The following is a 27,922-nucleotide window of genomic DNA, read 5'->3' as shown; positions in this document are numbered from 1 at the left end:
GGTTGAAAAAAAAACAAACAGTCGCCTCCGAGCCTCGGAAATGATAAAGTCTGCTGAATGTACTAGCTCTACATGGACCCCTGTCATGGCTCAACAGTCAGAGCACTCGCCCTGTAGTCCCCAGGGTCCCAGGCTGGACCCGGTTCAAACCCCGCCTCCGCATGGAAATTCAAGGTGGATAAAAAAAAAAAAAACAGTCACCTGTAGTCCCCAGGGTCCCAGGCTGGACCCTGTTCAAACCTCACCTCCGCATGGTAAATTCAAGGAGATTGAAAAAAAAAAAACAGTCGCCTCCGAGCTTCGGCAATGATAAAGTCTGCTGAATATACTAGCTCTACAGGGACCCCTGTCGTGGCTCAACAGTCAGAGCACTCGCCCTGTAGTCCCCAGGGTCCTAGGATGGACCCGGTTCAAACCCCGCCTCCGCTAGGGAAATTCAAGCTGGATGAAAAAAAAACAACAGTCGCTCCGAGCCTCGGCAATGATAAAGTCTGCTAAATGTACTAGCTCTACAGGGACCCCTGTAGTGGCTTAACAGTCAGAGCACTCGCCCTGTAGTCCCCAGGGTCCCAGGCTGGACCCGGTTCAAACCCCGCCTCCGCTAGGGAAATTCAAGCTGCATGAAAAAAAAACAACAGTCGCCTCCGAACCTCTGCAATGATAAAGTCTGTTGAATATACTAGCTCTACAGGGACCCCTGTCGTGGCTCAACAGTCAGAGCACTCGTCTTGTAGGCCCCGGGGTCCCAGGCTGGACCCTGTTCAAAGCTTCGGCAATGATAAACTCTGCTGAATATACTTGCTCTACAGGGACCCCTGTCGTGGCTCAACAGTCAGAGCCCTGTTGTCTCCAGGGTCCCAGGCTGGAACCGGTTCAAACCCCGCCTCCGCTAGGGAAATTCAAGCTGCATGAAAAAAAAAAACCAGTCGCCTCCGAGCTTCGGCAATGATAAAGTCTGCTAAATGTACTAGCTCTACAGGGACCCCTGTAGTGGCTTAACAGTCAGAGCACTCGCCCTGTAGTCCCCAGGGTCCCAGGCTGGACCCGGTTCAAACCCCGCCTCCGCTAGGGAAATTCAAGCTGCATGAAAAAAAAAAAAACAGTCGCCTCCGAGCTTCGGCAATGATAAAGTCTGCTGAATATACTAGCTCTACAGGGACCCCTGTCGTGGCTCAACAGTCTGAGCACTCGCCCTGTAGTCCCCAGGGTCCCAGGCTGGACCCGGTTCAAACCCCGAGTCCGCAAGGGAAATTCAAGGTGGTTGAAATAAAAAAAAAAACAGTCGCCTCCGAGCCTTGGCAATGATAAAGTCTGCTGAATATACTAGCTCTATAGGGACCCCTGTCGTGGCTCAACAGTCAGAGCACTCGCCCTGTAGTCCCCAGGGTCCCATGCTGGACCCGGTTCAAACCCCGCCTCCGCAAGGGAAATTCAAGCTGTATGAAAAAAAAACAGTCGCCTCCGAGCCTCGGCAATGATAAAGTCTGCTGAATGTACTAGCTCTACAGGGACCCCTGTTGTGGCTCAACAGCCAGAGCACTCACCCTGTAGGCCCCGGGGTCCCAGGCTGGACCCTGTTCAAACCCCGCCTCCGCATGGAAATTCAAGGTGGATGAAAAAAAAAAAAACAGTCACCTGTAGTCCCCAGGGTCCCAGGCTGGACCCTGTTCAAACCTCGCCTCCGCATGGTAAATTCAAGGAGATTGAAAAAAAAAAACAGTCGCCTCCGTGCTTCGGCAATGATAAACTCTGCTGAATATACTTGCTCTACAGGGACCCCTGTCGTGGCTCAACAGTCAGAGCCCTGTTGTCTCCAGGGTCCCAGGCTGGAACCGGTTCAAACCCCGCCTCCGCTAGGGAAATTCAAGCTGCATGAAAAAAAAAAACCAGTCGCCTCCGAGCTTCGGCAATGATAAAGTCTGTTGAATATACTAGCTCTACAGGGACCCCTGTCGTGGCTCAACAGTCTGAGCACTCGCCCTGTAGTCCCCAGGGTCCCAGGCTGGACCCGGTTCAAACCCCGAGTCCGCAAGGGAAATTCAAGGTGGTTGAAATAAAAAAAAAACAGTCGCCTCCGAGCCTCGGCAATGATAAAGTCTGCTGAATATACTAGCTCTATAGGGACCCCTGTCGTGGCTCAACAGTCAGAGCACTCGCCCTGTAGTCCCCAGGGTCCCATGCTGGACCCGGTTCAAACCCCGCCTCCGCAAGGGAAATTCAAGCTGTATGAAAAAAAAACAGTCGCCTCCGAGCCTCGGCAATGATAAAGTCTGCTGAATGTACTAGCTCTACAGGGACCCCTGTTGTGGCTCAACAGTCAGAGCACTCGCCCTGTAGTCTCCAGGGTCCCAGGCTGAACCCGGTTTAAACCCCGCCTCCGGAAGGGAAATTCAATGTGATTGAAAAAAAAATAATCGCCAATGAGACTCGGCAATGATAAAGTCTGTTGAATGTACTATCTCTACAGGGACCCCTGTCGTGGCTCAACAGTCAGAGCACTCGCCCTGTAGTCCCCAGGGTCCCAGGCTGGACCCGTTTCAAACCCCGCCTCCGCTAGGGAAATTCAAACTGGATGAAAAAAAAAACCAGTCGCCTCCGAACCTCGGCAATGATAAAGTCTGCTGAATATACTAGCTCTACAGGGACCCCTGTTGTGGCTCAACAGTCAGAGCTCTCGCCCTGTAGTCCCCAGGGTCCCAGGCTGAATCCTGTTCAAACCTCGCCTCCGCATGGTAAATTCAAGGAGGTTGAAAAAAAAAAAAAGTCGCCTCCGAGCCTCGGCAATGATAAAGTCTGCTGAATATACTAGCTCTACAGGGACCCCTGTCGTGGCTCAACAGTCAGAGCACTCGCCCTGTAGTCCCCAGGGTCCTAGGATGGACCCGGTTCAAACCCCGCCTCCGCAAGGGAAATTCAAGATGGTTGAAAAAAAAAAAACAAACAGTCGCCTTGAGCCTCGGCAATGATAAAGTCTGCTGAATATACTAGCTCTATAGGGACCCCTGTCGTGGCTCAACAGTCAGAGCACTCGCCCTGTAGTCCCCAGGGTCCCAGGCTGGACCCGTTTCAAACCCCGCCTCCGCAAGGGAAATTCAAGGTGGTTGAAAAAAAAAAAAACAGTCGCCTCGGAGCCTCGGCCTTAACGTGTGGAATAGTTCACGCTAAAATGTCACGCGCTAGCCGCTACCACCTCCTCTTGAGCAGGTGGTAGTTTTTCGGCTAGTGTGCACTAATCTGGTGCATGCGCTAAAAACGTTAGCGCACCTTCATAAAAGGAGCCCCTAAATGTCATCTGCCCCTGTATCGATCCATGGTACAACCTCATCTGGAGTATAGCATTGAATTCTGGTCTCCTTATCTCAAGAAAGATATAGTGGCGCTAGAAAAGGTTCACAGAAAGAGTGACCAAGATGGTTAAGGGGATGGAACTCCTCTCATATGAGGAAAGACTAAAATGATTAGGGCTCTTCAGATTGGAAAAGAGATGGCTGAGGGGAAATATAATTGAAGTCTCCAAAATCCTGAGTAGAGTAGAACAGGTACAAGTGGATCGATTTTTCACTCTGTCAAAAATTACAAAGACTATGAAGCTACAGGGAAATACTTTTAAAACCAATTGGAGGAATTTTTTTTTCACTCGGAGAATAGTTAAGCTCTGGAACGCATTGCCAGAGGATGTGGTAAGAGCATATAATGTAGCTGATTTTAAGAAAGGTTTGGACAAGTTCCTGGAGGAAAAGTCCATAGTCTGTTATTGAGAAAGAAATGGGGAATCCACTGCTTGCCTTGTATCAGTAGCATGGAATATTGCTACACCTTGCGTTTTGGCCAAGTACTAGTGACCTGGATTGGCCATCTTAAGAACGGGCTGCTGGGCTTGATGGACCATTGGTCTGAACCAGTAAGGCTATTCTCATGTTCTTATTTTGACACCCAGTTTTCCAGTTTCACAAGGTCCTCTTGCAATTTTTCACAATCCTCTTGCGATTTTACAACTTTAAACAACTTTGTGTCTTCAGCAAATTTAGTTATCTTCCTAGTTATTCCCATCTCTAGATCATTGATAAATATGTTAAAAAGCCGCAGTCCCAGCACAGACCCCTGGGGAACCCCACTATTTAACATCAAGAAGCTCTGAAGCTTTTATGAGAAATGAGATAGAGAACTTATATCCAACTACTTATAGGAGGAAAGGCCTCAGAACCCTGCTAGGGAAGGTGCCCTTTTCTAACTAGAGAGGTTAAATAACTAACTCTAATTCTCTAACTACAGAGGGTGTCAAGCAAAACATAAGACTAGCCTTACTGGGTCAGACCAATGGTCCATCAAGCCCAGTAGCCCATTCTTACAATGGCCAATTCAGGTCACTAGTACTTAGCCAAAACCCAAGGGGTAGCAATATTCCATTCTACCGATACAGGGCAAGCAGTGGCTTCCCCGTGTCTTTCTCAATAACAGATTATGGACTTTTCCTCCAGGAACTTGTCCAAACCTTAGTGTGTCACAAGAAACATTTGCTCCATTTAGTATGCCAGGGCTAAAAAACGGTTGAGAGACACGGCTCTAGGCAGTTGATACTATGGTTTTTCTGGAGGAACTCTAGGTATTTGTGCCCTCACTATTGGAGGAGTTTGGTTTGTCCAGATTAACTCTGAATTTTGATACCTTTGAAAATCAACCTAAGGCAGTGGGGTGGAGGTGCCTTTTTAGGATAGCTTTAATCAACTATTTTCCTTGAACTTTCTACTTAGGGAATGAATAGAGAAGGAGATGAACCAATGGGAACGGCAGCCTTTGAGCTAGCTGGGAAGGGCGCCTGTTCTAAAAATGGTGCTAGTCCCCCAGTGAAAAATCTGGGATTTAGGTTGGTTAAGGTTTGTGTAGGTTGGGGTTCAGTTACTTTAGAGGTCACTGCAAGAGAACCTATATCGGATATTGTTTTCTGGAGCCTGGCTAGATAATAGCAGAGCCATAGCTAGGTGGGGTGCAAAGTGTATGGCTGCACCCCCAATTTTGAATGAAATGGTGCTTATGTGGATCAGCCCTATAGACTCGCACTGGTACCTATATGACAATAAATCTGCTTCCCCTGACGTCAAAACATAGGTATACTTCTGAATAGTAGACCTTACTGGGAGAAGGGGAGGCACTTGGTAATACAGATCTGTGTTGAAAAATGGGAGGGGATAATGGAGGAGGGTTGTTAGCTGCAGGGGACCATTAGAACATTGAAATGTTAGTTCTTGAATCAGTTGGAGCCATATTCTATAAACAGCACTGTTAGGCAGCAGTAGGGCCCTACCACCGTCTAACTTAATTGGCTTAATTGTCTTTAATTGGTGCAGTAATTGACTGTGTCATTTAAAACCAATTAAAATGTCATTACAAAAAAGTAGGCATCCTTAGACCCGTCCAAAAGGGGCACCACAATCACGGCTACAGAGATGCCTACCGCTGCCTAAGGTCAAATTAGGCCTGGTTCTGGTCAGAACTGACCTTTGACGCCTCTTTAGATGCGATTCATATCAAATACAGGTGCCGGGAATGTAGGCCTTCAAAACCCTGGCCTATGTTTAATGGTAGGTGTAATTCTGCAAACAGTGCTGTAGCACGACTGACACATGATTGACAGCTTTTTTGTGGGCAGGCTGTCGATGTAGGTGTCATTTTCAGAAACCAGCCCTTGTGCTAATATAATTTCTGTCTGTCTTGTGCCAATATACTTAAGAGATGGGATAGATAAAGCTCCATACTGAAGCAAACAATACAAAAGGGAGCATAGACAACCGGGGTATCGAAGCTGGCAACAATTTTATTCAGTGTATAAACAAATGAGAATGAACCAAACATGAGCCATCTTTCGTTTTGTTTGCTGAAACTCTGTTCGAGCGCATCTGAATCCTCTGTTTTTTACGAGGGTAAATAAGAAAGGAAAGGCAAAACACATTTAACGGCTTTAATAGAAGTAAGTGTGAGCAATTGAACATATCATTTTTCCACATAGTCCCCATGCAAGACGATGCATTTGTTGTATTGTTCAACTAGCTTCTGCATTCCTGCAGCGAAGAAGTTTTTGGGCTACTCCTGAAGCCAGGTGAGCACCGCTTCCTTAACTTCGTCATGCTTTGTCTTTTGCTCTCTGAATCACAGTGATGCACTCATGTCTCATCGATGGTGACAGTTATCTCTAGAATACTCAGGAGTTAGAGCTACAGCTGCAGCACCCTGAAGTTGTGGGTTCAAATCCCTTGCTGCTCCCTGTGACCCTGGCAAGTCACTTAATCCCCCCATTGCCCCAGGTACACTAGTATAATGTAAAGTTAAAAAATAAAGTTGTAAAAAATATCTATTTTGGAAGTTCAGGATTCCAAACTATACAATGCAAAGATCACTTGAGCTCAGGTGAATATTAAAAATACTTTTCATTTTGAGCAGAGGTGCTATATCTCACTATACCTCAGGGTTCCATTGCAAGTTGACTAAAGAGTTCCTTTGGATTCCATTGACTATTTACGATTCTGTAGATGGTATACTCCAAATTGCATATGCCAGATTAAAATCTCCCAACAGCAACATCTCCCCTTTCATTGTACTTCTGTGCCTGTTTTATAAGTCTCCAGCAGAGACAGAGTTCTGGGCTAGGATATAGTAGGACTGCCCTAAATCATTCCAGTGTGGATGGAAATGCCACGTCCAAGATAATCCCTACTGCCGCAGCGCCTTCTGCCCTTCTGGTTCAAAGGGGGCTTCCTCTGCCGGACTCTGATGAGAGCCTTAAATGCAGTTTTCAACTGACAGTACTTTTTTTGGATATCCGCAAAAAATATTGATCAAACATATTTGAATGCAATTGGGCCACAAATTAGGTTAATTTTCATATTTGTTGTTATTCTGAACACCAGGACCTGTTTGCAATTGCATAATAAAACCAGATTCTGGCTCAACTTCTCCTTTGGGCTTCCAAACCAGACCCTTCAAAGTAGTTTTGAAATGGAGTTTGAAACCTTCCATTACCTTATACGAACTATAAATATGGGGAACCACATTAACTTGAAATACTCATCGGACGGCACATTAAATCATTCATCTTTAATATTTTTGTAACAGAAGCATACAAACTGGTTATGCACACTTTTGACCCATAATGAACATGCAAGCGAGTCACTTGAAAGTGTTGGCGTTCCCATTAAACTACGTTAACAGGCAGTATAAAAAAAATGCCATCATAGCTGAGCAAAATAAATGCTCTGTTCCAATTTACCAGTTCAGTATACAGTCATTTAAAATCAATATACACTGATGGAAGTTATCACAGCACTCTCAACACGGCTAATAATGCAGAGAAATTTAGTTTCATGCTAACAGAAGGAAATGGTAAAAATGGAGGGCATTAAAAAAGGCCAGCTTGGTTTTTATTTACTGGATGTATTTTTCCATTTCCACTTGACATAATTTTATAGACTACAATAAATACTGTAGTGGTTTTTTGTATTCCCCTGAATTCACTGTACTATAATGTATTTCAATATACATTCTGTATATATTTACATATATGGCATTAAAATATATTTGTTTTCTACCATAAAATACCGTATATATTAGAATATAAACTGGGATAATAGGGGTCCCAGAATTATTGCAGGCCGCCGCCAGGCTCTTCACCCTATCCCCCCTCCCTGCCCTGTCCTTGTACTTCCTCTGCCGATCCCTGTGGTCCAGAGGTGCAGTGGGAAGGAGCGAGCTCTCCATGCTCCTGCCCTATTGCTAACCCTATTGCCGCGAGATTGGTTTCTTCAGCCACTGAGCGGCACTGAGCAGCAGCATGCTATGATGCTGCTGCTCGGCGCTGAGCGGCTTCCTGACTGGCTCCCACGACTGGGTGCAGAGCCTGACAGGGGAGGGAGGGAAGGAAGAAAGGAAGAGGGCTGGGCACAGAGCCTGATAGGGTTTGGGAGGGAAGGGGGCTAGGTGCAGTGCCTGACAGGGGAGGGAAGGAAGGGGGCTGGGTGCAGAGCCTGACAGGGCAGGGCACTTGAATATTAAGCCGCCAGACTTATATTTGAGTCAACCATTTTTCCTCCTTTGGGGGAAAATGGGTGTCTCGACTTATATTCAGATCGACTTATATTCGAGTATATACGGTAGTTAAGCCATCACTGATGAAAATATATTAGATTTAGTTTGCAGGACATGTTAAAGGTTGGACTCCCTTTAGCTCCAAGGCTTTGCTGAAGTTGATTTCTTGAGGCTTGCCTGTGCCTTTAGTAAGCTTCAAGTCTCGAATACATCCTCTAAAACGAGTACTACTGATCAGTGCAAATTGCTTAATGCCCTCTGGAAAAAACAAAAAAAGGAAAGTGTTAGGAAGATATTGAAAGACCTTTCCTTCCCTCTAGAAGTTTCAGGAGCCATACATACGGGTTTTTCAGCACTAAGAATGAAAGATGAGAGAATATTTTTACACTTCATAAATTCTTTTACCCATTTGGCTTTAGTTAGGGCTAGAAAATCAAAGCCCCCCCCCCCCCCCCGATAATCAGTATTGCACACTATAGTCTGATTTCAGCCTTGATATTCAAAATACTGCTGTCAAAACGATCTTTCAGGCTACAAAATTTGACCATGTATCCCCACTTCTAAAAAAAGGCCCATTGGTTATCCATCTCTCATAGAATTACATACAAAATTCTTTCTCTCGCTTTCAATGTTCAGGTCAATCAGTCATCCATGTTTATTGACAAACTTTTGATTCCGTACAAAACTTCACGCTCGCTTAGATCATCTCAACAACACCTTCTTGCAGTTCCATCCGTTCGTCAATTATTTGATGACTCAACATATAAAACCATTTATTCTGTAGTTACACCCTCATTATGGAACTCTAGCCCAATAACTCTAAGACAAGAGACTAATTCTAATCATTTCAAATCTAACCTTAAAACCTCTCTTTAGGGATGCGTTTGGGATTTAGATAAAAGGGTTCATTTATGTCTTCTCCTTTACCATATTGTTTTGTCTATTATCTCCTTATTTTATTTTGAAAATTGTAACCCCCCATTTCCATGTCTCGTCAACTGAATTATTGTAATTACATGTCCTTTCCCTCATTTTTAACTTTTTTTTAATTTTGGTTTTTAAAAATTTTGTACTACCGTGTTTCCCCGAAAATAAGACAGTGTCTTATATTAATTTGGGGTCCAAAAAATGCACTAGGACTTATTTTGGGGGATGTCTTATTTTTTTCATGTACAGCAATCATCTCTCTCTTCCTCTCCTCTACCCCAATTTTTCCTATTTCCTTTCTCCCCGCCCCCCCATGTATAGCATCATTCCTCTCACCCATCCCCTTGTGCAGCAGAACCCCACCGACCCTTCAATCGTGAGACTGACATACCTCCGCTCCGAGGCCTCCTACAGCAGCAGGGGTGGGGGGGTGCTGAATTGACGAGTCAGATTTTTTTGGCAAATTGGGCAACATTAGTGTCAGGGATGGAGTCAGGGAGTGTTGAGGACATTCAGGTGGGGCTTTGGGGGTCGATCTTAACTAGGGTTTATTTTTGGGTTAGGGCTTATATTAGGAGCATCTTTAAAAATCATGCTAGGGCTTATTTTCGGAATAGATCTTATTTTCGGAGAAACAGGGTATGTAAACCACTTTGGTATTTAAAGCTGTATATCAAGCTATAATAAACTTGAAATTTGTAAGCACCTATCTGGGTACCCGTGCCTATACTGAATATACGGGCTCCGTCTGCCTTCTAGAAATTAACTAGGTAGGTGTAATCTTCAGCCTAAAACCCTGTTAGCTCAAGGACTTCCCACCTCCCTATGACCCCTCCTGGTTCTCTAGGGTTGCTCATTTAGGCAGTAAATCCCCCATTTGGCTCTAGGTACATTTCAGTTGTATTTCCTGGGCATAAGTGCTATTCTATAAATCACGCCTAACTTTAAGCATGACTTATAGAATAGCTCTTTTCTGGGTACCATATATAGAGTTTAGCCCAGAACATACTTGAACCAGTGGAGTCATTTGTAAGAGGCATCTTTTGTATGTATTCAGGCCCACACGCATGAAAAGTTATTTACAGCGTATCTGCATGCTGGCTGAATATCGCCATTGCCTAACTTTTTAACTTGCTCTGGCCCAACTCCATCAGCCCAGAAATATACAGATAATATTGGACCCTTTAGTGATTTAAACTATTATCAATTTGGTTTCTGAAAATATATGAATAAAGCAATTATGCATTTTCTGGCCACCTGTGAACATATAAATTACCTTTTGAATATCAGCCCACAAAGTTATTGAAATCTCATACTTGTTTTGTCTGTTTCTCTTGGCTGGACTGTAAGTCTACAGAGTGAGGACTGCCTCATGGGTGTATCTGTACAGAAATGCATGTGTCTAGGGACACTGAAGCTAAAATCTTATCTGAGCACTAATCTCTGGATACATACCGGGATATCCTCCAATAAAGACTGGGTCATTGGTGTCTGCTGAGATAGAAAGAGTATTTGAACTGCTGCCTTCCACTTTCTTTCCATCTACTGTCAGTTCCAAGCGGCTTTTAATCTTCTGTGCTGTAACCTCATGCCACTGTCCGTCACACACGCTGCCAGGGACATCTGGTTCATAGCTGGCTGAAAACCTGCCTACTCCATTATCTGCATGGAACAGAAGCTGCAAAATAAAATAAAAAATAATGCAGTAAATAGATTGATGCACATTTGCTTCATATAAATATTCCAGATTGCCAAGCAAAACCTGACATTTTCTGCTTAGTTTTATCACAACATGGTTTGATTGTGTAGCAGTGATCAATATCTCTTCAGTGGGCTTGGCTGGTTTGCTTAAGGGAGGTTCTTAGCTATCAGACCCTTAAAATTATGAATGTAAGCCAACAACTTACCAGACCCTAGCCTTCTTTAAGACAATAGACACTCCCCCAACTTCCTTAGACTCTGCCCAGGCTCAGGGCCGGATTAACCAATAGGCCCAGTAGGTACGTGCCTAGGGCCTGAAATGGTCAGGGGGGCCCGCTGAAGGCGAACACTGAAAAAAATGTTTTTTAAATGGCGACGAGGCCCCACCCAGCATTGATCGTCAACACCAGGCCCCCCCCTCGATCATCAACACCGGGCCCCCACTCGTTTGGCAACACTGGGCCCCCCCCCATTGACAGAAACAGGGCCTGCTACTGCTCTCTCTCTCTCTCGCCTGCCACTGCCTGTAAACAAATTTAACATATGCCGCGGGGCTCTAACAGTGTGCATGACGCTGCTGGATTCCCTCTTCCTCCTCCATAAATGAAATGGGAAATTACGTCATGAGGGGGAGGAAGGAGGAAGGAAGCTGTCACGCGGCACGCGCACTGAGCCCTGTGGCGTGTGTTAAATTTGTTTACAGGCTTTGGCAGCAGCGAGAGAGAGAGAGAGAGAGAGCAGTAAATGAGTCTTTTGGCAATGGCGGGAGAGAGAGCAGTAAATGAGTCGAAGCCGGCAAGCCTGGGGATGGGAAGATGCTAGATGGAACAGCAGTCGGGGAGAACAAGAAATATGGTATGTTGGAACAGTGAATGAGAGGGAGGGAGAGAAGGGGAAATGTTGAACAAGGGCGGGAGGGGGACTGGATCATAGGGTGTCAGGGGGAGAGAACAGCAGGAAAGAGAGCGGAAGCAATCTTGGACCCTGAAGGGGAGGGAAGAGAGAGGTGATGAAATAATTGATTATGGAGGGAGGGAAGAGAGATGGGATAGGAAGATAGTGAAGGAAAAAGAACAGGGAGATGTCAGGCCATCAGAGATGGAGAGGAGATTCTGGGCTACAAGAATGGAGGGAAGGGATATGCTGGAAATTGTGGAAATCATGGGAAAGACCAAGGGACAGGGGTGGCAAGGAGTTGAATGAGAGGAAGATAGCCTCTAGCCCCTCACCTCCTCACTGCTGCTGCTGCTTTCCAACATGTGCCTGACACTGACGGTACATGTTCTCCCCACTTCCATCATCTGCCCCCCTTCTTTCTCTCCCTCCATCCCAGGCAATTCACTGAGGGGGCAGGATAACGTGATGGAATTGCCTGGGATGGAGAGAGAGAGAAGGGGCAGATAATGAAAGTGGGGAGAAGAGAGAGAAGGAGGCAGATGATGGAAGTGGGGAGAACTTATGCCATCAGTTTCTGCCGCAAGTGAGGAAGCAGCAGCAGCGGCAAGGAGATGAATGAGAGGAAGATAGCCTCTAGCTCCTCACCTCCTCACCACTGCTGATGCTTACCCACATGCTAGATGGGAGGAAGAAGATAGAGTTAGTGAGATAGTGGAAGGGTGAAAGAAAGGGGTGGCAAGTTGTGAGTAGACACAGTGAAAAGAGGGAAACTGAGGACTGAATAGTAATAAAGAATTTAATTTAGATGGAGGCAGAAAATAGAGAAGGAAGACCAGAGAAGAAAAGGGAAGAGAGAGGAGAGATGCCAGAAAATGGGGAAGGAGACAGATATCAGATCTGAGTGGAGGAAATAAGAAGAGAGAGAGATGCTAAAAACCACAGAGGGGAGAGAAGGAGAGATGCCAGACCATGAGGAGAACAGAGGGATGCCAGACCAATGGGGGGAGGGGGGAAGCAGGAGGAGAGATGGCAGAGGGAGGTAGATATTTTCTGGAAGGGGCAGACACTGGATGGAAGGAAGAGAATGACAAGAAGATGAGGAAAGCAGAAACCACAAGAGGAAGGTAGAAAAAAAATTCTATTAAATTTTTTTTTTTTTTTGCTTCAGAATAAAGTAGTATTGGAGCTGTGTTGATAAGTGTTTAGAAATAGAAATGGTGATCCTTTTATTGGACTAATTTTAATACATGTTTGAATAACTTTCCTCTGAATATCTACTTATTGTATTTCGCTGAATATCCAGCACTCTTGATTGTAAACCACCTAGAAGTCGCAAGATTGTGGCGGTATAGAAGAATAAAGTTATTATTATTATAACTTTCAGAGACCAAATTCTTCTTCCTCAGGTCAGGACAGAATATTGTTAACAGCAGTATACTTTACTGACCTAAGGAAAGAGGGTTTAACCTCTGAAAGCTAATTTAAAAATGTATTAGTCCAATAAAATGGTATTATCTTATTTTCCATTTTTTGTTTTATTTTTATTTGTTAATTTGTAAAGTGATTTGTTATTTCTCTTTTTTGAAATTTACATCTGCTATCTTCATATTTTGTTCAGTATTGGGGGATATGCACCACTGTTTCTTCACCCCCTAAACTGTACCGTTCCTTCAGTTTGTAACACAAGCCAGCATGCTGAATGCTCTGCACTGCTTTGATGATCGTCAGAACAGCGCAGAACATTCAGCCCGCCAGCCAGTGCTAAAAACCTCTTCCGTGCTTTTGTAAAAAAGTGTGTGTGTGTGTGTGGGGGGGGGGTGTTAGTTTGTGATTACTTATTACATACTGGGTGAGGGTGGTTCTGTGTCCTGTGTGTATGAAATAGTAGTAAAACTTATCCACTATTTTTTATGCAACCCTTATATATATAGTTCTTTTATAGGATCCTCAGCGGCACCGCTTAGAGCTCATTAACATCTCATTGCTCCAAGTTTCACATGTCAGCTCATCATTGGGTCCCTTTTTCAAAATCTTAAGTGATTATTTCATTTTTCTTTGCTTTTATTTATATTAACTTTTTAATTTAATGTTTTAAGCATATACTTAGCTTAGATCATGTGGTCTCTGGCTAGGGATTTGCATGGCAATCTTTGCTGTTTGTTTTGAATTTTATAATAAAAGAAAAAAAGAAATACAAGTGGAAATAAAGAAGTAAATAAGAAAACAGGTAAAATAAATGGAGGTGGGGCAGGGGGGCGGGCAGGGGCGGAGCTAGAGGGGCCCCAGTATATTTGTGTGCCTAGGGGACCCTCGACAGATTAATCCTGCCCTGCCCAGGCTCCAACTCATCACTGATGAGTCTAAGTTAGCGTGCAGCCTTTGAGCTTTTAGACTCATGGGGCAAATGCTCAAAACTCTCCATGTATTTAACGATCGATGCTAAACCAGTTTTAACTGGTATAGCATAGAAGTATTTCAGCTATCGATGCCCAAAATGATTATTGTGGTCTTTTCCGTAGTTTGTAGCAGCTTGTGATAATTGTATGTAAATGGATTAGAATGAGCTCATCAGATGATTTTCAAAACGAAGCACTGGTTTTTAGCGCTCTGAAATCTCTGTTAGGTCTGGATTGTTCTTTTATTTATAAAAAAGCACAGCTTTTTTTTAATGAGTACAGATATTATGTGTATATACCACACCTGCACTATATCTGTCCCCATTAAAAATTTTAAAAGAAATTGTGCCAGGTCCCCCACCTGATGGCCCCCATCCCCAAAACCCTCCCTAAGAAAAATCACAGTACAGGAGGGATGCCCACCCCCTCCTGCCTTGGCCACCAAGACCCTCCCCCACTCCCCGTGAAGATCAGCAGGATAGATACCAACTCCCTCCTGCCTCAGCATCCTGGACCCCCCACATGCCCCCATGAAGACTGGCAGCAAGGATGCCCACTCCTTACTTCCTTAGCCACCTGAACCTCCCCCTAACCCCCCCCCCCCCATGAAGGCTAGCAGGAGGGATACCCATTCTCTACTGCCTCGGCCATCTGGACTCCCACAATCTCCCATGAAGATCGTCAGAAGGGATGTGCACTCCCTCCTGCCTCGGCCATTCAGACCCACCCCCCACCCCGCCCACATACCTTATTCAGAAGATGAACAGGAGGGATGCCTACTCCCTCTTGTCAGAAGGCCTGCCTCTATAAAATGGTGTGCCTTCCTCTTCTCGGTGCATTATTCCCGATGATTCTGATTGGTGCAGCTACCTAAGGACACTCTTATAGGAGGGGCCTTAGGCACCTGAGCCAATCAGGGCCTAGGCCCCTTCCCGGTGCATTCTGGGATTGCTCTCCTTTCTGTGCCCCTTATTCTGGTTCCTACTCCTGTTTTTAGTCAAACCTCTGAGTCCCATTTATGCACTAAACCTGGCTGCTTAAGTGCTGAATATCAATACTTAAGTAGCCAAGAGCTGACTCTGTCCCCTGAACACCAAGATAGTCAGCTTACCACTTTCTTCTATGATCAACAGCCAGCTTAACCCCTTATACAAACATTATCACCTCCTTTTCATGATATTTAGTTACTGAAATTTGCTAATCTTTCACCTTCCAAGTATCACTGGAATGAACTCAGATTAAACAAAACTTCCCTTTTCAACTTCAAAAATTTTCACATATTCACTCTTGCAGACTTATACAGAATCCGCTTCCCCTCACTACTGACCTTTTTCATTTTGTTCATTACATGCCAGTTAAGTTCAGTCAATCTTACATCCTCTGGGACTTTACCTTTCTTGACGATATACTATACGAGGGTGGTTTTAAAAGTTTGGTAAAAAAGCAAATTAAACAACAGTCTCCATTGAGTGCTATATGCGTGGAGGGCCATAATCGAAAGAAACGTGTAAGTCCGATTTGGATGTAGGGTGCTATTCGCCCAAAGTTGGCAGGCATAAATGTACATTCTCGAAAAATACGTCTAAAGCATACTTAAAAAAAAAAAATAAAAAATCGTCCATCTGTACATTCTAGGCATTTGATCGCAAAGAACGCTACTACATCTATCTTTATACCATATTTTCGACCAAAAATACGTCCAATACAAGACCTTTTGGACCTGGGAGGGGCCAGCAAAATGATGGACTGGCTACCCAGATATAACAAGAGAGCAGTTGGGCACCTTACAGGACACTGCTTAAACTTCACAAAAAGGGTGCCACATGTATATCTCACCATAACCCATTTATAATTTATAGTGAGCCCCCCAAAACCTGCTAGACCCAGCTGTCTACAACTTCAATAGCCCTTATGTCTGCAGGTGGCACCTATATGGCGGTACAGTAAGGTTTGGGTTTTTTTTGGTGGCCTCACATTTTGCACTATTAATGTAGTGGTTAAAGTGACTTATGGGCCTGGGTCCTCCTCAGTAGCCCACCTCCCAGACTACTTAAGCCACTTCTGTGCAGCTCTACTAGGCTTTCCTATGATAGGTGCTGATGTTCCAGAGGCATGTCTGTACGTTTTTATTCTGATTTTTATGGCAGTGTGAGGGGGGGTCAGTGAACATGGGGAGAGTGTGTATGGGTTTGTACTCTGTCCCTGCAGTGATTATCTGGTCACTTTGAATACCTTTTGGGCACTTAGACCTGTGTTTAGATCGCCTAAGTCACAACGTATAAGTTCTGTTTAAGTGATCTTGTCAACCTTTCGATTATCTCTGTATTACGACTAATTCTAGGTCGGCCAACATCCCACCCACACCACTCCTCCAAAAACGCCTCTTTCTACTCTGGGCGCACAGTGAGATTCTGAGGCCTAAAATGTCCCTGGATACATCTAAAAAAGCTGTTTTGATTACACTGCACAACAAAGTTTTTGCTTCCTGAACACTGCTGGGTGTTTCTTATAGAATTTTGGGTGCTGATCATGAATATTACATCAAAAATTACCCATCACGTACCATTTCAGAGAAATCTTCAATTTTGTCGTGATTTTTTCTTATATTTGGATGCAAACAATTTTTTCTCCCATAAGTGTCTTATCAACAACGGTTTGTGCCGCCTGGGTATGTCCATGCATAAAATCTAGCCAGGTTGGAAGCTGTTTTATGGAAGATGACATCCTGGGCATGTCTGGGCAGGTCTGAATGAGCTTGCGCTGTCTCACCATGCTATAATGGTGGCTTCCATACACCGATCCTGCTCATTTGGTTAATATAGATAGTCCGTGTGTGTATATAGTATCAGTATAGTAAAGTATAGTAGTATAGTAGCTGTAGCAATATAACAGTAAGTAAGCTTGATGCTATAGACGTTTTGGTGTCGGACAATATGTCTCGTCGGTGTCGTAACAGCCGCGACACATTCTGCTATATCTGTGGGGAATATACACTTACGCCTCAGAGACGTTCGATGACTGCCCTTGTAAAGAAAGCCTATCATCTGTATTTTGGCTGCAAAATAGGTGATCAAGACAAGCAATGGGCGCCTCACATTTGCTGTGCGACATGTGCTGTTAGTCTGAGAGCCTGGCTCAGAGGTACTCGAAAGACGATGCCATTTGCTGTTCCGATGATATGGCGAGAACAGAAAGACCATGTGACGGACTGTTATTTCTGTTTGACTAATGTGTCTGGTTTCTCTGCCAAAAACAAGAAGTCAATTGAATATCCTAATCTGCCTTCAGCAATGAGACCCATGCCACATGATGACAGTCTTCCAGTTCCGAAACCACCAGAGGATTGGACCTTAGACGAACCAGATGAAGAAACTGCAGTGCAGGGTTCTAACAGTGACATTGACCCGGATTTTGAACCATCCTCATCAGGCGATCCACATCTGATAACACAGTCCGAATTGAACGATTTGGTCAGAGATTTGGGTCTGTCAAAAGCAAAAGCTGAGCTGCTAGGTTCGAGACTGCAGGAATGGTGTTTGCTATCACCAGGTACGAAAATTTCTGTGTTTCGAGACCGGCATCATGATATAACCAAATTTTTTGCACAAGTCGACAGTCTCTGTTTCTGTTGTGACATTGAAGGATTGTTCTCGGTCTTTGGTTGTGATCACAACCCGGAAGAGTGGCGTCTTTTCATTGATTCGTCAATGTTAAGCCTGAAAGCTGTTCTGTTGCACAATGGCAACGTTTATCCTTCAGTACCTGTTGGCTATGCAGCACATATGAAAGAAACATATGAGAATATGGAAATGTTACTAAAGTATGTCCAGTATACCAGGTATAACTGGAATATCTGTGGAGACCTCAAAGTCGTTGCTCTGTTACTAGGACTGCAGCTTGGCTATACAAAGTACTGCTGTTTCATCTGCGAATGGGACAGCCGAGACAGAGAGTCGCACTATTCTAGAAAGAACTGGCCACTCCGTAAAAAGTTAGTTCCAGGACAGAAAAATGTAGCACATGAATCGCTTGTTGACCCGACAAAGATATTTTTGCCTCCTCTTCACATTAAACTGGGACTCATGAAGAATTTTGTGAAAGCAATGAACAAGGAAGGGGAAGGTTTTCGTTATTTAAGACAGATGTTCCCAAGAATAACTGATGCCAAGATCAAAGAGGGTATTTTTGTTGGCCCCCAGATCAGACATGTTATGAGTGACAAGCGATTTGAAGATCTGTTAGTTGGGCCGGAAAAAATTGGCTGGAAAGCCTTGAAAGACGTTGTTGACAATTTTCTGGGCAATTACAGAGCCCCAAACTACATTCAGCTGGTAGACAAACTTCTCAAAGCATACAAGAGAATGAAGTGCAATATGTCACTCAAGATTCATTTCCTCCATTCACACTTGGACTTCTTCCCCGCAAATCTCGGTGCTGTGAGTGACGAGCACGGTGAAAGGTTTCATCAAGACATAGCTACGATGGAGAAACGATACCAGGGCAATTGGAATCCGTCAATGCTTGCCGACTATTGTTGGATGCTACAACGTGATGCACCAGACACTGAATATAAAAGAAACTCGGGAGCAAAACACTTTTAATTCTGTTTCATTTAGTCGCTTGTGCGAAACGTAAACTTGACTATATATTTTATTGTCAGTAAACATAAAAATGTCTATTTCTCATAGTTCTTACGTGATGCAGTAAAACCAAAACCATATTTGAGCATACCAAGTTGGTACCTGTCATAATCACCAAAAACTTTTCAGGAATCAAGACTTAACCAAAAAATTGTTGTGCAGTGTTATCAGCACTTGGATGACCTGTCCTTTTGATCATCCAAGTGCTAACTTGGGCGGGTTTTTAGACGTATTTCTGTTTTGATTATGAGCCCCTTAGTCAGTGAGTTTCCAGGTTTTTTGTAAGCTATTTTTCTTACAATATGAAAAAACTTGAAACTCTCTAAACTAAGGGTATAGCTCTTGATGGAGATTGTTTTTTAACTTGTACTTTTTTTTACCAAACTTTTCAAACCACCCTCAAATTTCTCACTGGAAAAAAAAAATCACACTGGTCAAATTATTATCTCATCATTATTTCCTTTGTCTCTCCTTTTACTGATTTTATTTCTGCCTGTTGCAAGGGCACTGCTCCTTTACTTACTTTCTCATCCACCAGCTCAATGCCCATGCCCGCCATCCTCTGACCGCTGATTCCCAGTAAAACTCCATGAGGCCGAGTTGTGCGGAATGAAAACTCCACTAGTATATCCATCCCAACTTTAAAATTGTCAACTGTAAAGAGAAAATATGGATAGTGATGTTATTTTTTTTTTAGGCTTTCAACTGTTCTGTTGAAAGTTGAATAAACACTTGAAAGTAGCCCAATAAGCGGTATATTTATGTGGGGGGGTGGGGTAATTTTATAACAGGAGTCTATGTGAAAAGTCTGATTTATTTATAAACTGGTCAATATTTGTTCGGCAGCGGTGAGTGATTTTCTAAAAGCTCACCACCAGCAGCTATGTCCTGGCATCAGCACTGAATAACCAGGTAAGCATCAATGCCTACAAGTTATGGGGGTAGAAGCGACATTCAGTGCCACATAACTAACTGAGTGCACTTAGGACCAATGCCCCCTCTAAGAATTGGCCAGGTACATACAAATTTTTTCTCATGTGATCGACAAGTTCTAAAACATGTTTTTTTTTATATGATCAACAAGTTCTACAAAAACGACAATTTTCCAGCTTTACAAGTATTTTTGTGAGTGACGCTCCTAGAATGTATGAACGATTGCTCAGGTAGGTGCTCAGCTTACAGGAAATATAGGTTAAGACTGCTATTTATGAGGTCTTACTTGCCTGATTAACTACGCGGCATCATCCCTGAATATCTGGGATTGCTTTTGTAGGTTAGTGTTGCGGCAGTCAGAGGTGATATTCAGCAGCCGTACCTGGTTAAATGCGGTCGAATAATGGCAGCAGTACAGTAGAAAAGGCAAGGGAGACGACCTTCCAATCAAGCAAAAATCAACAAAGATCCAAGTTTCGGCATATCTAAACGCCTTCCTCAGGGGACACTGGATCGAATGACTGAAGGGTTAAAAAGAGCTTGGTAGAACAGATTGCAACTAGAATGGCGCCAGAAAACAGCATGTTTTGTATTCAATCCAAATGCCCCTGAGGAAGGCATTTAGATATGCTGAAACCTGGATCCTTGTTGGGACCATGCTTTTAAAAGAATAAAGATTTTTGCTTGGTTGAAAGATCGTCTCCCTTGCGAGGTTTTCTCTGTTCGTTTGAATCATGGCAGCGGCCAGCTCAGCTGGGTTTCATTGGGCAGGAGCCTCTCCTGCGTGCTTAACCCTTTCAGGACCATAAGGATCGTAGGCCAATTTTTGTGGTTTTGACGACATTTTTATGGTAAAAAGGGCTTGCAGATGCCAAAAAATTGATTTTTTTTTGTGAAATATCATTATTTTTATTTAAAAAAATCACACTTCTGGCTTATGGACAGTGTGGCAAGTGAATCTTCTCGTCAATCTAGCAACGACGCTAATGAATGAATGTCGGAACCAGTTTGTTTACATAAAGGCAGTATCATATGGAATCCGTACATATCAAATTTAGAACTGTAGACTATCCCAATCAAAATTTATAGGATTTTAAAGTTATGGGACAAATATGTCCCTTGGTCCTGAAAGGGTTAAACTACACCGTACATAGAATCTGAGAGTATATGTGTAAGAGTAAGATATTGGTGGGTGCAAGGCTGGGGAAGTACATTTCCCCACCTACTTTTGATTTCCATATGAATATGTATTAAGCTTCTCAGATCAAATACCCGCACAAATAGGTCCCAGATTAATGTTGAAAGGAAAATGTTTCCCTTTGAAAGCTGATGTAAAATCTGTGAATAGAAAGTATCTATATTCTATACACATATATAGTGGTACCTCGGAATCCGAACGCCCCAGAACTCGAACGCTTTGGAATTCAAACATTTTTTTGTAGTAAATTTTGCCCCAGAATCCGAACGCCTTGCACATTGTATGTGTGTGTTTCTGCCCCAGAATCAGAATGCTGCTTTGGAATATTTGTTAATATTTTACCTTAAAATCTAGTGTATTTACTGTTAAAATTTGAGTTTGTGGGACCCAGGAACAGATTAATCCAGTTTCTATTATTTTCAATGGGAAAATTTGTCTTGGAACTCGAACGCTTTGGAACTCGAACGGGGTTCTGGAACGGATTAAGTTCAGATTCCAAGGTATCTCTGTATTCTCTTTTATTCTAATTTTGGATTGTCTCATAAGAAGTTAGAAAATACCTGCTTTGGCAAATCCTGTCCCATCAAAGTAGGTTCCTTTCTGTGCATTGGCAAAACAGGAGCCAACATTGAAGCTGGATGTAGGGTTATCCAGGTCAACAGGAGCCTCTGTCATTTTAAAATTCCTGATGCAGCCATCTATGCTGTGAAGAACCTGGCACCCCCCCACAAAAAAAAAGGTTTACAGTTTAATGAAGTAATGGAACATTACTTTTCCCATTTCAGTGAGATGCTGGTGAGGAGAAACTGGCCTCAGTTAAGGGGCCTATTTACCAAGCTGCGATAACCCAGTAATGTGTGAAATCTGTTTTGAATGTGAATTAATTGGCAGATAATGCATGAAAAAGCTCAGTAATGTAAATGAGTCACTATTCACATGGAATGATTGTAAATGGAAGAAATGTGATGTAACATATTACAAGCAAAAATAACACTAGTTATTTAACACAATTCTCTATAGAGTTGATTTCACATGAACTTAGCAAGTGTGCTAAATTGTTTTCAACTGCCATTGTTGTGTCTTTTGTCTGGGGTTATATAGGTTACTGTTGAAATGTGACAGCTGTGCCTATGCACCCGGAAACCTACAGTACAAAAGACCATCTACCCAACACAGGCAAAAAATGTCTTTTGGATTAATATTGCTCATAAACTGCAAGACACTTCTGTACACCTGTATATTTTGGTGTCATTGAAGATTTGTGCAGCAGAAATGACCCTTAAAAAGCAAGCCCAGGGAACCTTGGGACAACGTGATTTTCCTAAGTCTGTAGGTACTTAAGACTGCAGACTTTGCCCCAGTTCTCAAAGAGGATGAAGTGGTAACAGCAGGTAGCATATCTGGGATTGAAAAAGGTTTGGACGCGTTTCTGGAGGAAAAGTCATAAGAACTTAATAATAGCCTTACTGGGTCAGAACAATAGTCCATCAAGCCTAGTAGCCCGTTCTCACGGTGGCCAATCCAGGTTACTAGTACCTGGCTAAAACCCAAAGAGAAGCAACATTCCATTCTACCGATCCAGAGCAAGCAGAGGCTTCCCCCATGTCTTAATAACAGACTTTGGACTTTTCCTCCAGGAAACCTTTCTTAAAACCAGCTGTTAAGGTAAATACAGGGAAAGCCACTACTTATCCCTGGGATTGGTAGCATGGAATCTTGGTATTTGTCAGGTACTTGTGACCTGGATTGGCCACTGTTAGAAGCAGGATACTGAGCTAGAAAGACCAATGGAATGACCTAATATGGCTATTGATGGCAGGTTTATGTTCTTAACATACCATTGTACTTTTCCTTTGAAAACTGCCTATAATGGAGTATATTTAATTGTTCTTTATTTGTTCTTGGTACATTGTAATGCCTTTTCTTTGTGTTATCATTTGATAAAAAATAAATTCTTATAATTAAAAAGGCTAAGAAAGAAAGAGTTGCATGCACTCCCAACATTAACTGAAATCTTTCCCTTTTGGATTCATGATAGATATCCTGAAATACTGACTAATAAGGTGTGGCTCGTGGGGAACATTGGACTAAGACAGGGGTAGGCAATTCCGGTCCTCAAGAGCTGGAGCCAGATCAGGTTTTTAGAATATCCACAATGAATATGTATGAGATGGATTTGCATGAACTGCCTCCTTGAGATGCAAATCTATCTCATGCATATTTATTGTGGATATCCTGAAAACCAGACCTGGCTCCGGCTCTTGAGGACCAGAATTGCCTACCCCTGGCCTAGAAGCAAGGTGCCCAAGGAGATTTGCACTTGCTTTTGATGTGGGTGCTTTCTCCCTGTAAAGCACACATAGTTTTGAAAATGCAAAACTACACCCATTGCAGCTCCTGAACTATCCCTCCCTTTAACTAACCACCATTTCCTGCAGGAACAAGAACACATGGTATTAATCTCCATGCATGCTTGCACTCGGAAAAAAGATTGGGCAATTTTCAGTATCCAATTTTTCCTGGGTAAATGGCTTTTGAAAACTGTCCTCCATGGATAGTAATTTTCAAAGAGGATTCTGTGGCTATGTGGCTGCCAAAGGACCTGCATACTGCTGACAGCAGCCATACTATTTGCCATAGAGAAAGAAGCTGATAGTGATGGTGGGGGTCAAAATGGACCCAGGGATTTGAGGTGGATGAAGGATTATATTGATGGAATAAACTGTTTAGAGCAGTGTTTTTCAACCTTTTTTGGGCAAAGGCACACTTGTTTCATGAAAAAAATCACGAGGCACACCACCATTAGAAAATGTTAAAAAATTTAACTCTGTGCCTATATTGACTATATATAAAGTAATTCTCTTGAATAGGAATCAAATAAACACAAAGAAAGTATTTTATAATTACTTTATTATGAAATATTAAGTAAACAGAATAGTGAAAAATTATAAAATACTTTATTCAGTGCGAAACCTGGGCCTGTTTGGCTGAACACAAAGCTGATATTCTGGCTGGAATCGAAGAAAGACACACACGTAGCTCTTCGTCAACAGCTCTCAGTCTCTCTCTGTATTTGGTTTTTATAGCATACAAAAATAGACAAATATACCCTCCATCCTTTTTATTAAACCACAATAGCAGTTTTTAGCGCAGGGAGCTGCGCTGAATGCCCAGCGCTGCTCTTGACGCTCATAGGCTCCCTGCGCTAAAAACCACTATTGCGGTTTAGTAAAAGGTGACCATATTGTAAAATATAGACAGCAGATATAAATTCAGAACTGTGCATAGTAAGTGAAGGGAAGTTTTCATCTCTGGGAATTTACCCAGTTAACTATTAAGTTATTTGGGCAAATTCCTTTGAAAACTGTGGTAATACTGCCTCCACTTTGCTAAATTTAAAATAAAATCATTTTTCCTACCTTGTCTGGTGATTTCTGGTTGCACTTTCTTCTTCTGACTGTGCATCCAATCTTTCTTCCCTTCTATCAGCCTGTATGCTTTCTCTCCTCCACACCTCATTCCCTCCCCCAACTTTTTCTTCCTCTCTCACTGACCTTTCTTTCTTTCCTTCTGTTTCCCTGCCTGCCCCCTTTCTTTCTTTCTCCCTGCCGTTCCCCAAGCCACTGCCACTGCCACTGCCATCGGGGAACAGGACCCACCAATGGATAACAGGCCCCAAAGCCGACGCCGACGCATGCTCTCCCTGACGTCAATTCTGCAATCGGAGAGGAAGTTCCGCCCAGCCAGACAGCGATTGGCTGGCCCGAACTTCCTCTCCGACTGCAGAATTGACGTCGGGGAGAAGAAGACTTATCGGCTCGATAGATTAGATCGCCAAGACAAAGTGAGTCCTGGGTGATTGACTCACTTTGCCTTGGCGAGCTACTGGCGCCCCTGCCTCGGGCCCCCTGTCAGCTCCGGGCCCCTGAATGCAGGACTGGTAGTACTGCCCTGATGGCGGCCCTGCGGCACACCAGGCAACATCTCGCGGCACACTAGTGTGCCGCGGAACAGCGGTTGAAAAACACTGGTTTAGAGAAACAAAAGAAAAGGGTGGAATAAACCGATGGAAGGAAATCACATACCACTATTATTTACATCAATATTAATATCATTCAGAGCTGAAGGTTAAAGTTGCTGAGCCTTGCACTTGGCAAGGTTCCCTCTCAAGATGGAAGGCCCTGAGCCTGGAGCAGAAGGAGAGGATGCAGGGCTCACAGGTAGATAATGGACGACCTTGGGCAGCTCAGGTACACCTGTGGGCTGATAGAGGTCCGACTCCAGATCAGTGACCCTACAGGTAGCAGAAAAATCTCAAACCATAGAGGCTGCAGGGTCCTATGGCTGAGAGATGCATGCAACAGTGGCCACTACAGGAAGGGGAAAAGTCCAACAGCACAGAGGTGGCACAGCAACAACCCCTTCAGAGGAGAAGGAAATCTAGAAGCACAGATACAGCAGAGCAGTGACCCTTCCAAACAAGATGGAAGTCTAGCAGCTAAGAGATAGCAGAGTCACAGCTGCAGAATAGTGGAGAAAGGCCAGGCACCACAGATCCTCCTGGGAATTCTAGCAGCGACCATTCCAATGGTACTACAGCCTATGGGTGAGACTTGAGGTTCAGTGGAAAGGGAATGGGGATGAAAGCAAATAATAGGACACAGGGGAAATATAAGGATCCTTATCTACTTTAAATTGGCACCTCTAATAATCTGAATAGCCATATGAATATATATTAAATTTTTGCTATTCTTTGAATGGTTATGCTTCAAGGAGTTTGATCTGTGAATGGGTTAAGTATACTGTTAGTACTTTCTAAACAACTATAGCAAACAGTATGAGCCAAATAAACTTTTCTATATTGCCAACCAGTCTTGTTCACCCCAATTCTTATTTGCAGGGTTTTCGGGGGGGGGGGGGGAAGGGAAATCCCATTCACTAAGACTCTTCTTCCTTAGGTGGAGGCACCAGACACCACATATTCAGGGACAGACTGAGCCTGCCTTAAGGGAACTACTACTACTATTTATTATTTATAAAGCGCTACCAAACGCACGCAATGCTCAAAAGAGGTTACAATCTAATTAAGATGGACATAGGACAAAGACTGCCAGGTCAGTCCTGGGCCCAGGAATTCCTACATTGAGGTGCAATATAAGCATAGGATTTCCTCTTCAGATCTCTGCATCTGCTTTTCACTGATTTAACTTGCATATTTTGCACGCTTTGTAAAGTAAGCAGGTTAAATACTATCAGGGTACAGGCCCACTCTTTTGAGAATTTGAAAACCAGCTCGCAGGCACAGGGGGTACCAGCGATCCTGCAAGCTGCCATCCCTATAATGCAAATTTGTCTTGTGTTATAAATGTTATCATTTTATGTCTCCCTTCTAAATGTTGCCTTGATTAAATGCATTTGAATAAGACATTAAAATATCTGTCCACTGTCCATCACCAAATCCCCTTCTCAGAAGTGCCTATTATATCAACTTTGTCCGTATCTTTGTCTCTGTCTGGCCTTTATGTTGCCCTATTTTAAATTTTTTAAAAAATTATTTCTCTTTTTTAAACTCCAATTTCAGCAATTGTAAACCGCCCGGATATTTATTTGATGGTTGGTATATCAAACTGTAAATAAACTTGGAAACTTGACACACTGGTTTATGTGGAAACAAAGGGAAGGAGAAGGTGCACGGAGAAGAGATGAAGGTCTTGGGTGGAGCCGGTTCAAAAACTACAACTGGACTGATGCCACCAAAATCTGGGCAACTTAAAGGCATATATAAAACTTATTTCATCAAACAGAGTTATTTTCCAGAATAATTTAGTACAGTGTACGGCAAACTGTGTGCTGCAGCAAGATTCAGGGTATGCCACAAGACACCGGCTGGCTACCTACAGGATGTGCCTCTCATGGCGAGAGGCACATCCTGTAGGCAGTCAGCAGGCGCCAGCACCTCTCCTCCTCACTGGTGCCTCTCCACACTTCTTCCAAGGAAAGCAAGCTCAGGGCCCCATCTGGAGAGCCTTCGCGCATGAGTAGACGTTGACATGATTCCATCAACACATGCATGCGACATCATCCCATCGACGTCCGCGCATGTCCGGAGGCCCTCCGGACGCAACCCCCCAAGTTTAAAGTGCTGCGGCTTCAAAAAGTTTGCGACACACTGATTTAGTACATAGAGAGATCTGGCCGATGTTGCATGTGCCAGAAAAGAGGTATCTTGAGTAGGAAGATTTAACATTTGACTTACCGGCCCAATTCTTCGAGTTATATAATTAATGGGCAATCCTCCAACATAAAGCATTCCCACCACATCCAGGATGTCGGCTTTCTTGGGGCTGGTGGTGCTGTTTGACACTCCATCTACAAACAAGATGCCTCTTTGCTTTTCCCTAAATATCCTTATCTAGGGGGAGAAAAGAAAACCAAGAACAGCTGAGGTAGCCAGTATTTTATAGCATTCAGTGCTAATGCTCAAAATGAGATTTTCAGCTCAATTTTGTAGGTTCACGATTTCTTGTGTATCTTACAAAAGGTTCTATGAATGCTGAGCCTTTTGTAAAATACAGTACATGTACAGATGGTGGGATACTGGTTTGTACATCCCTAGTAACAATTCTGCTCTGATTGCACCTTCCCTATCCTAATACTGTACAGTTGTCCCCATTAAGAAGAAGAATGTGGTTTGAGCCACTTACTTCCCCAGCGCGGATACAGTAGTTGTTCACTAGCTCTTATGTGTTTTATATACTTTGACTGACAGTATTTCAGTTCAGAAACATTCCTTATCTTCAGAAACAGGCACGTAACCGCCAAACATTTCCCCCCTCCCTCCCAAGGATGGCGTTTCACAGTCTTTGACTAGATCATCAATAATCTGTAGGTTGAGCTACCGACAAAACATACTCTTCTCATCACAGGAAAGTAAAAACAGATTTAATCTATTTTAAATGTTCAATAGACCTCTTAATTATGCAACAGTTCAGCAAGGCCATCTCTAACAGCTACCAGCGCTTCTAATGAAAATGAATGCTGCCTTACCTTTGTCTACTCTGACAATTCCCATGGTCCTCATTTTTTTTTTAGCATGTATTGGATATTTGAAGCACTATACTGCAAATTCACTGCTTCCTGGCAGACTGTTTTTA

The 27,922-nt window shown here is 43.4% G+C and overlaps 1 protein-coding gene across 10 annotated transcripts in view; it reads right to left on the bottom strand.

Annotated features, from left to right (window-relative positions):
* Positions 1-7,068: 7,068 nt before the first annotated feature.
* Positions 7,069-27,922, bottom strand: part of LAMA2 (laminin subunit alpha 2) — a 1,204,230-nt gene continuing 1,183,376 nt past the window's right edge. For all 10 annotated transcript variants that reach the window (XM_033936921.1, XM_033936924.1, XM_033936922.1 and 7 more), the window contains 5 exons: positions 27,025-27,180; positions 21,329-21,482; positions 19,161-19,291; positions 10,459-10,681; positions 7,069-8,334 (listed from right to left, as the gene is read on the bottom strand). In XM_033936921.1, coding sequence (XP_033792812.1) covers positions 8,177-8,334; positions 10,459-10,681; positions 19,161-19,291; positions 21,329-21,482; positions 27,025-27,180 — 822 coding nt within the window. In that variant the 3' untranslated portion in view covers positions 7,069-8,176. The remainder of the gene's footprint in view (positions 8,335-10,458; positions 10,682-19,160; positions 19,292-21,328; positions 21,483-27,024; positions 27,181-27,922) is intronic.

The sequence above is a fragment of the Geotrypetes seraphini genome, chromosome 3, assembly GCF_902459505.1.
Source record: "Geotrypetes seraphini chromosome 3, aGeoSer1.1, whole genome shotgun sequence".
Taxonomy (NCBI): domain Eukaryota; kingdom Metazoa; phylum Chordata; class Amphibia; order Gymnophiona; family Dermophiidae; genus Geotrypetes; species Geotrypetes seraphini.
The sequence above is the reverse complement of the archived record's forward strand: the minus strand, read 5'-3'. Positions and strand labels throughout refer to the sequence as shown.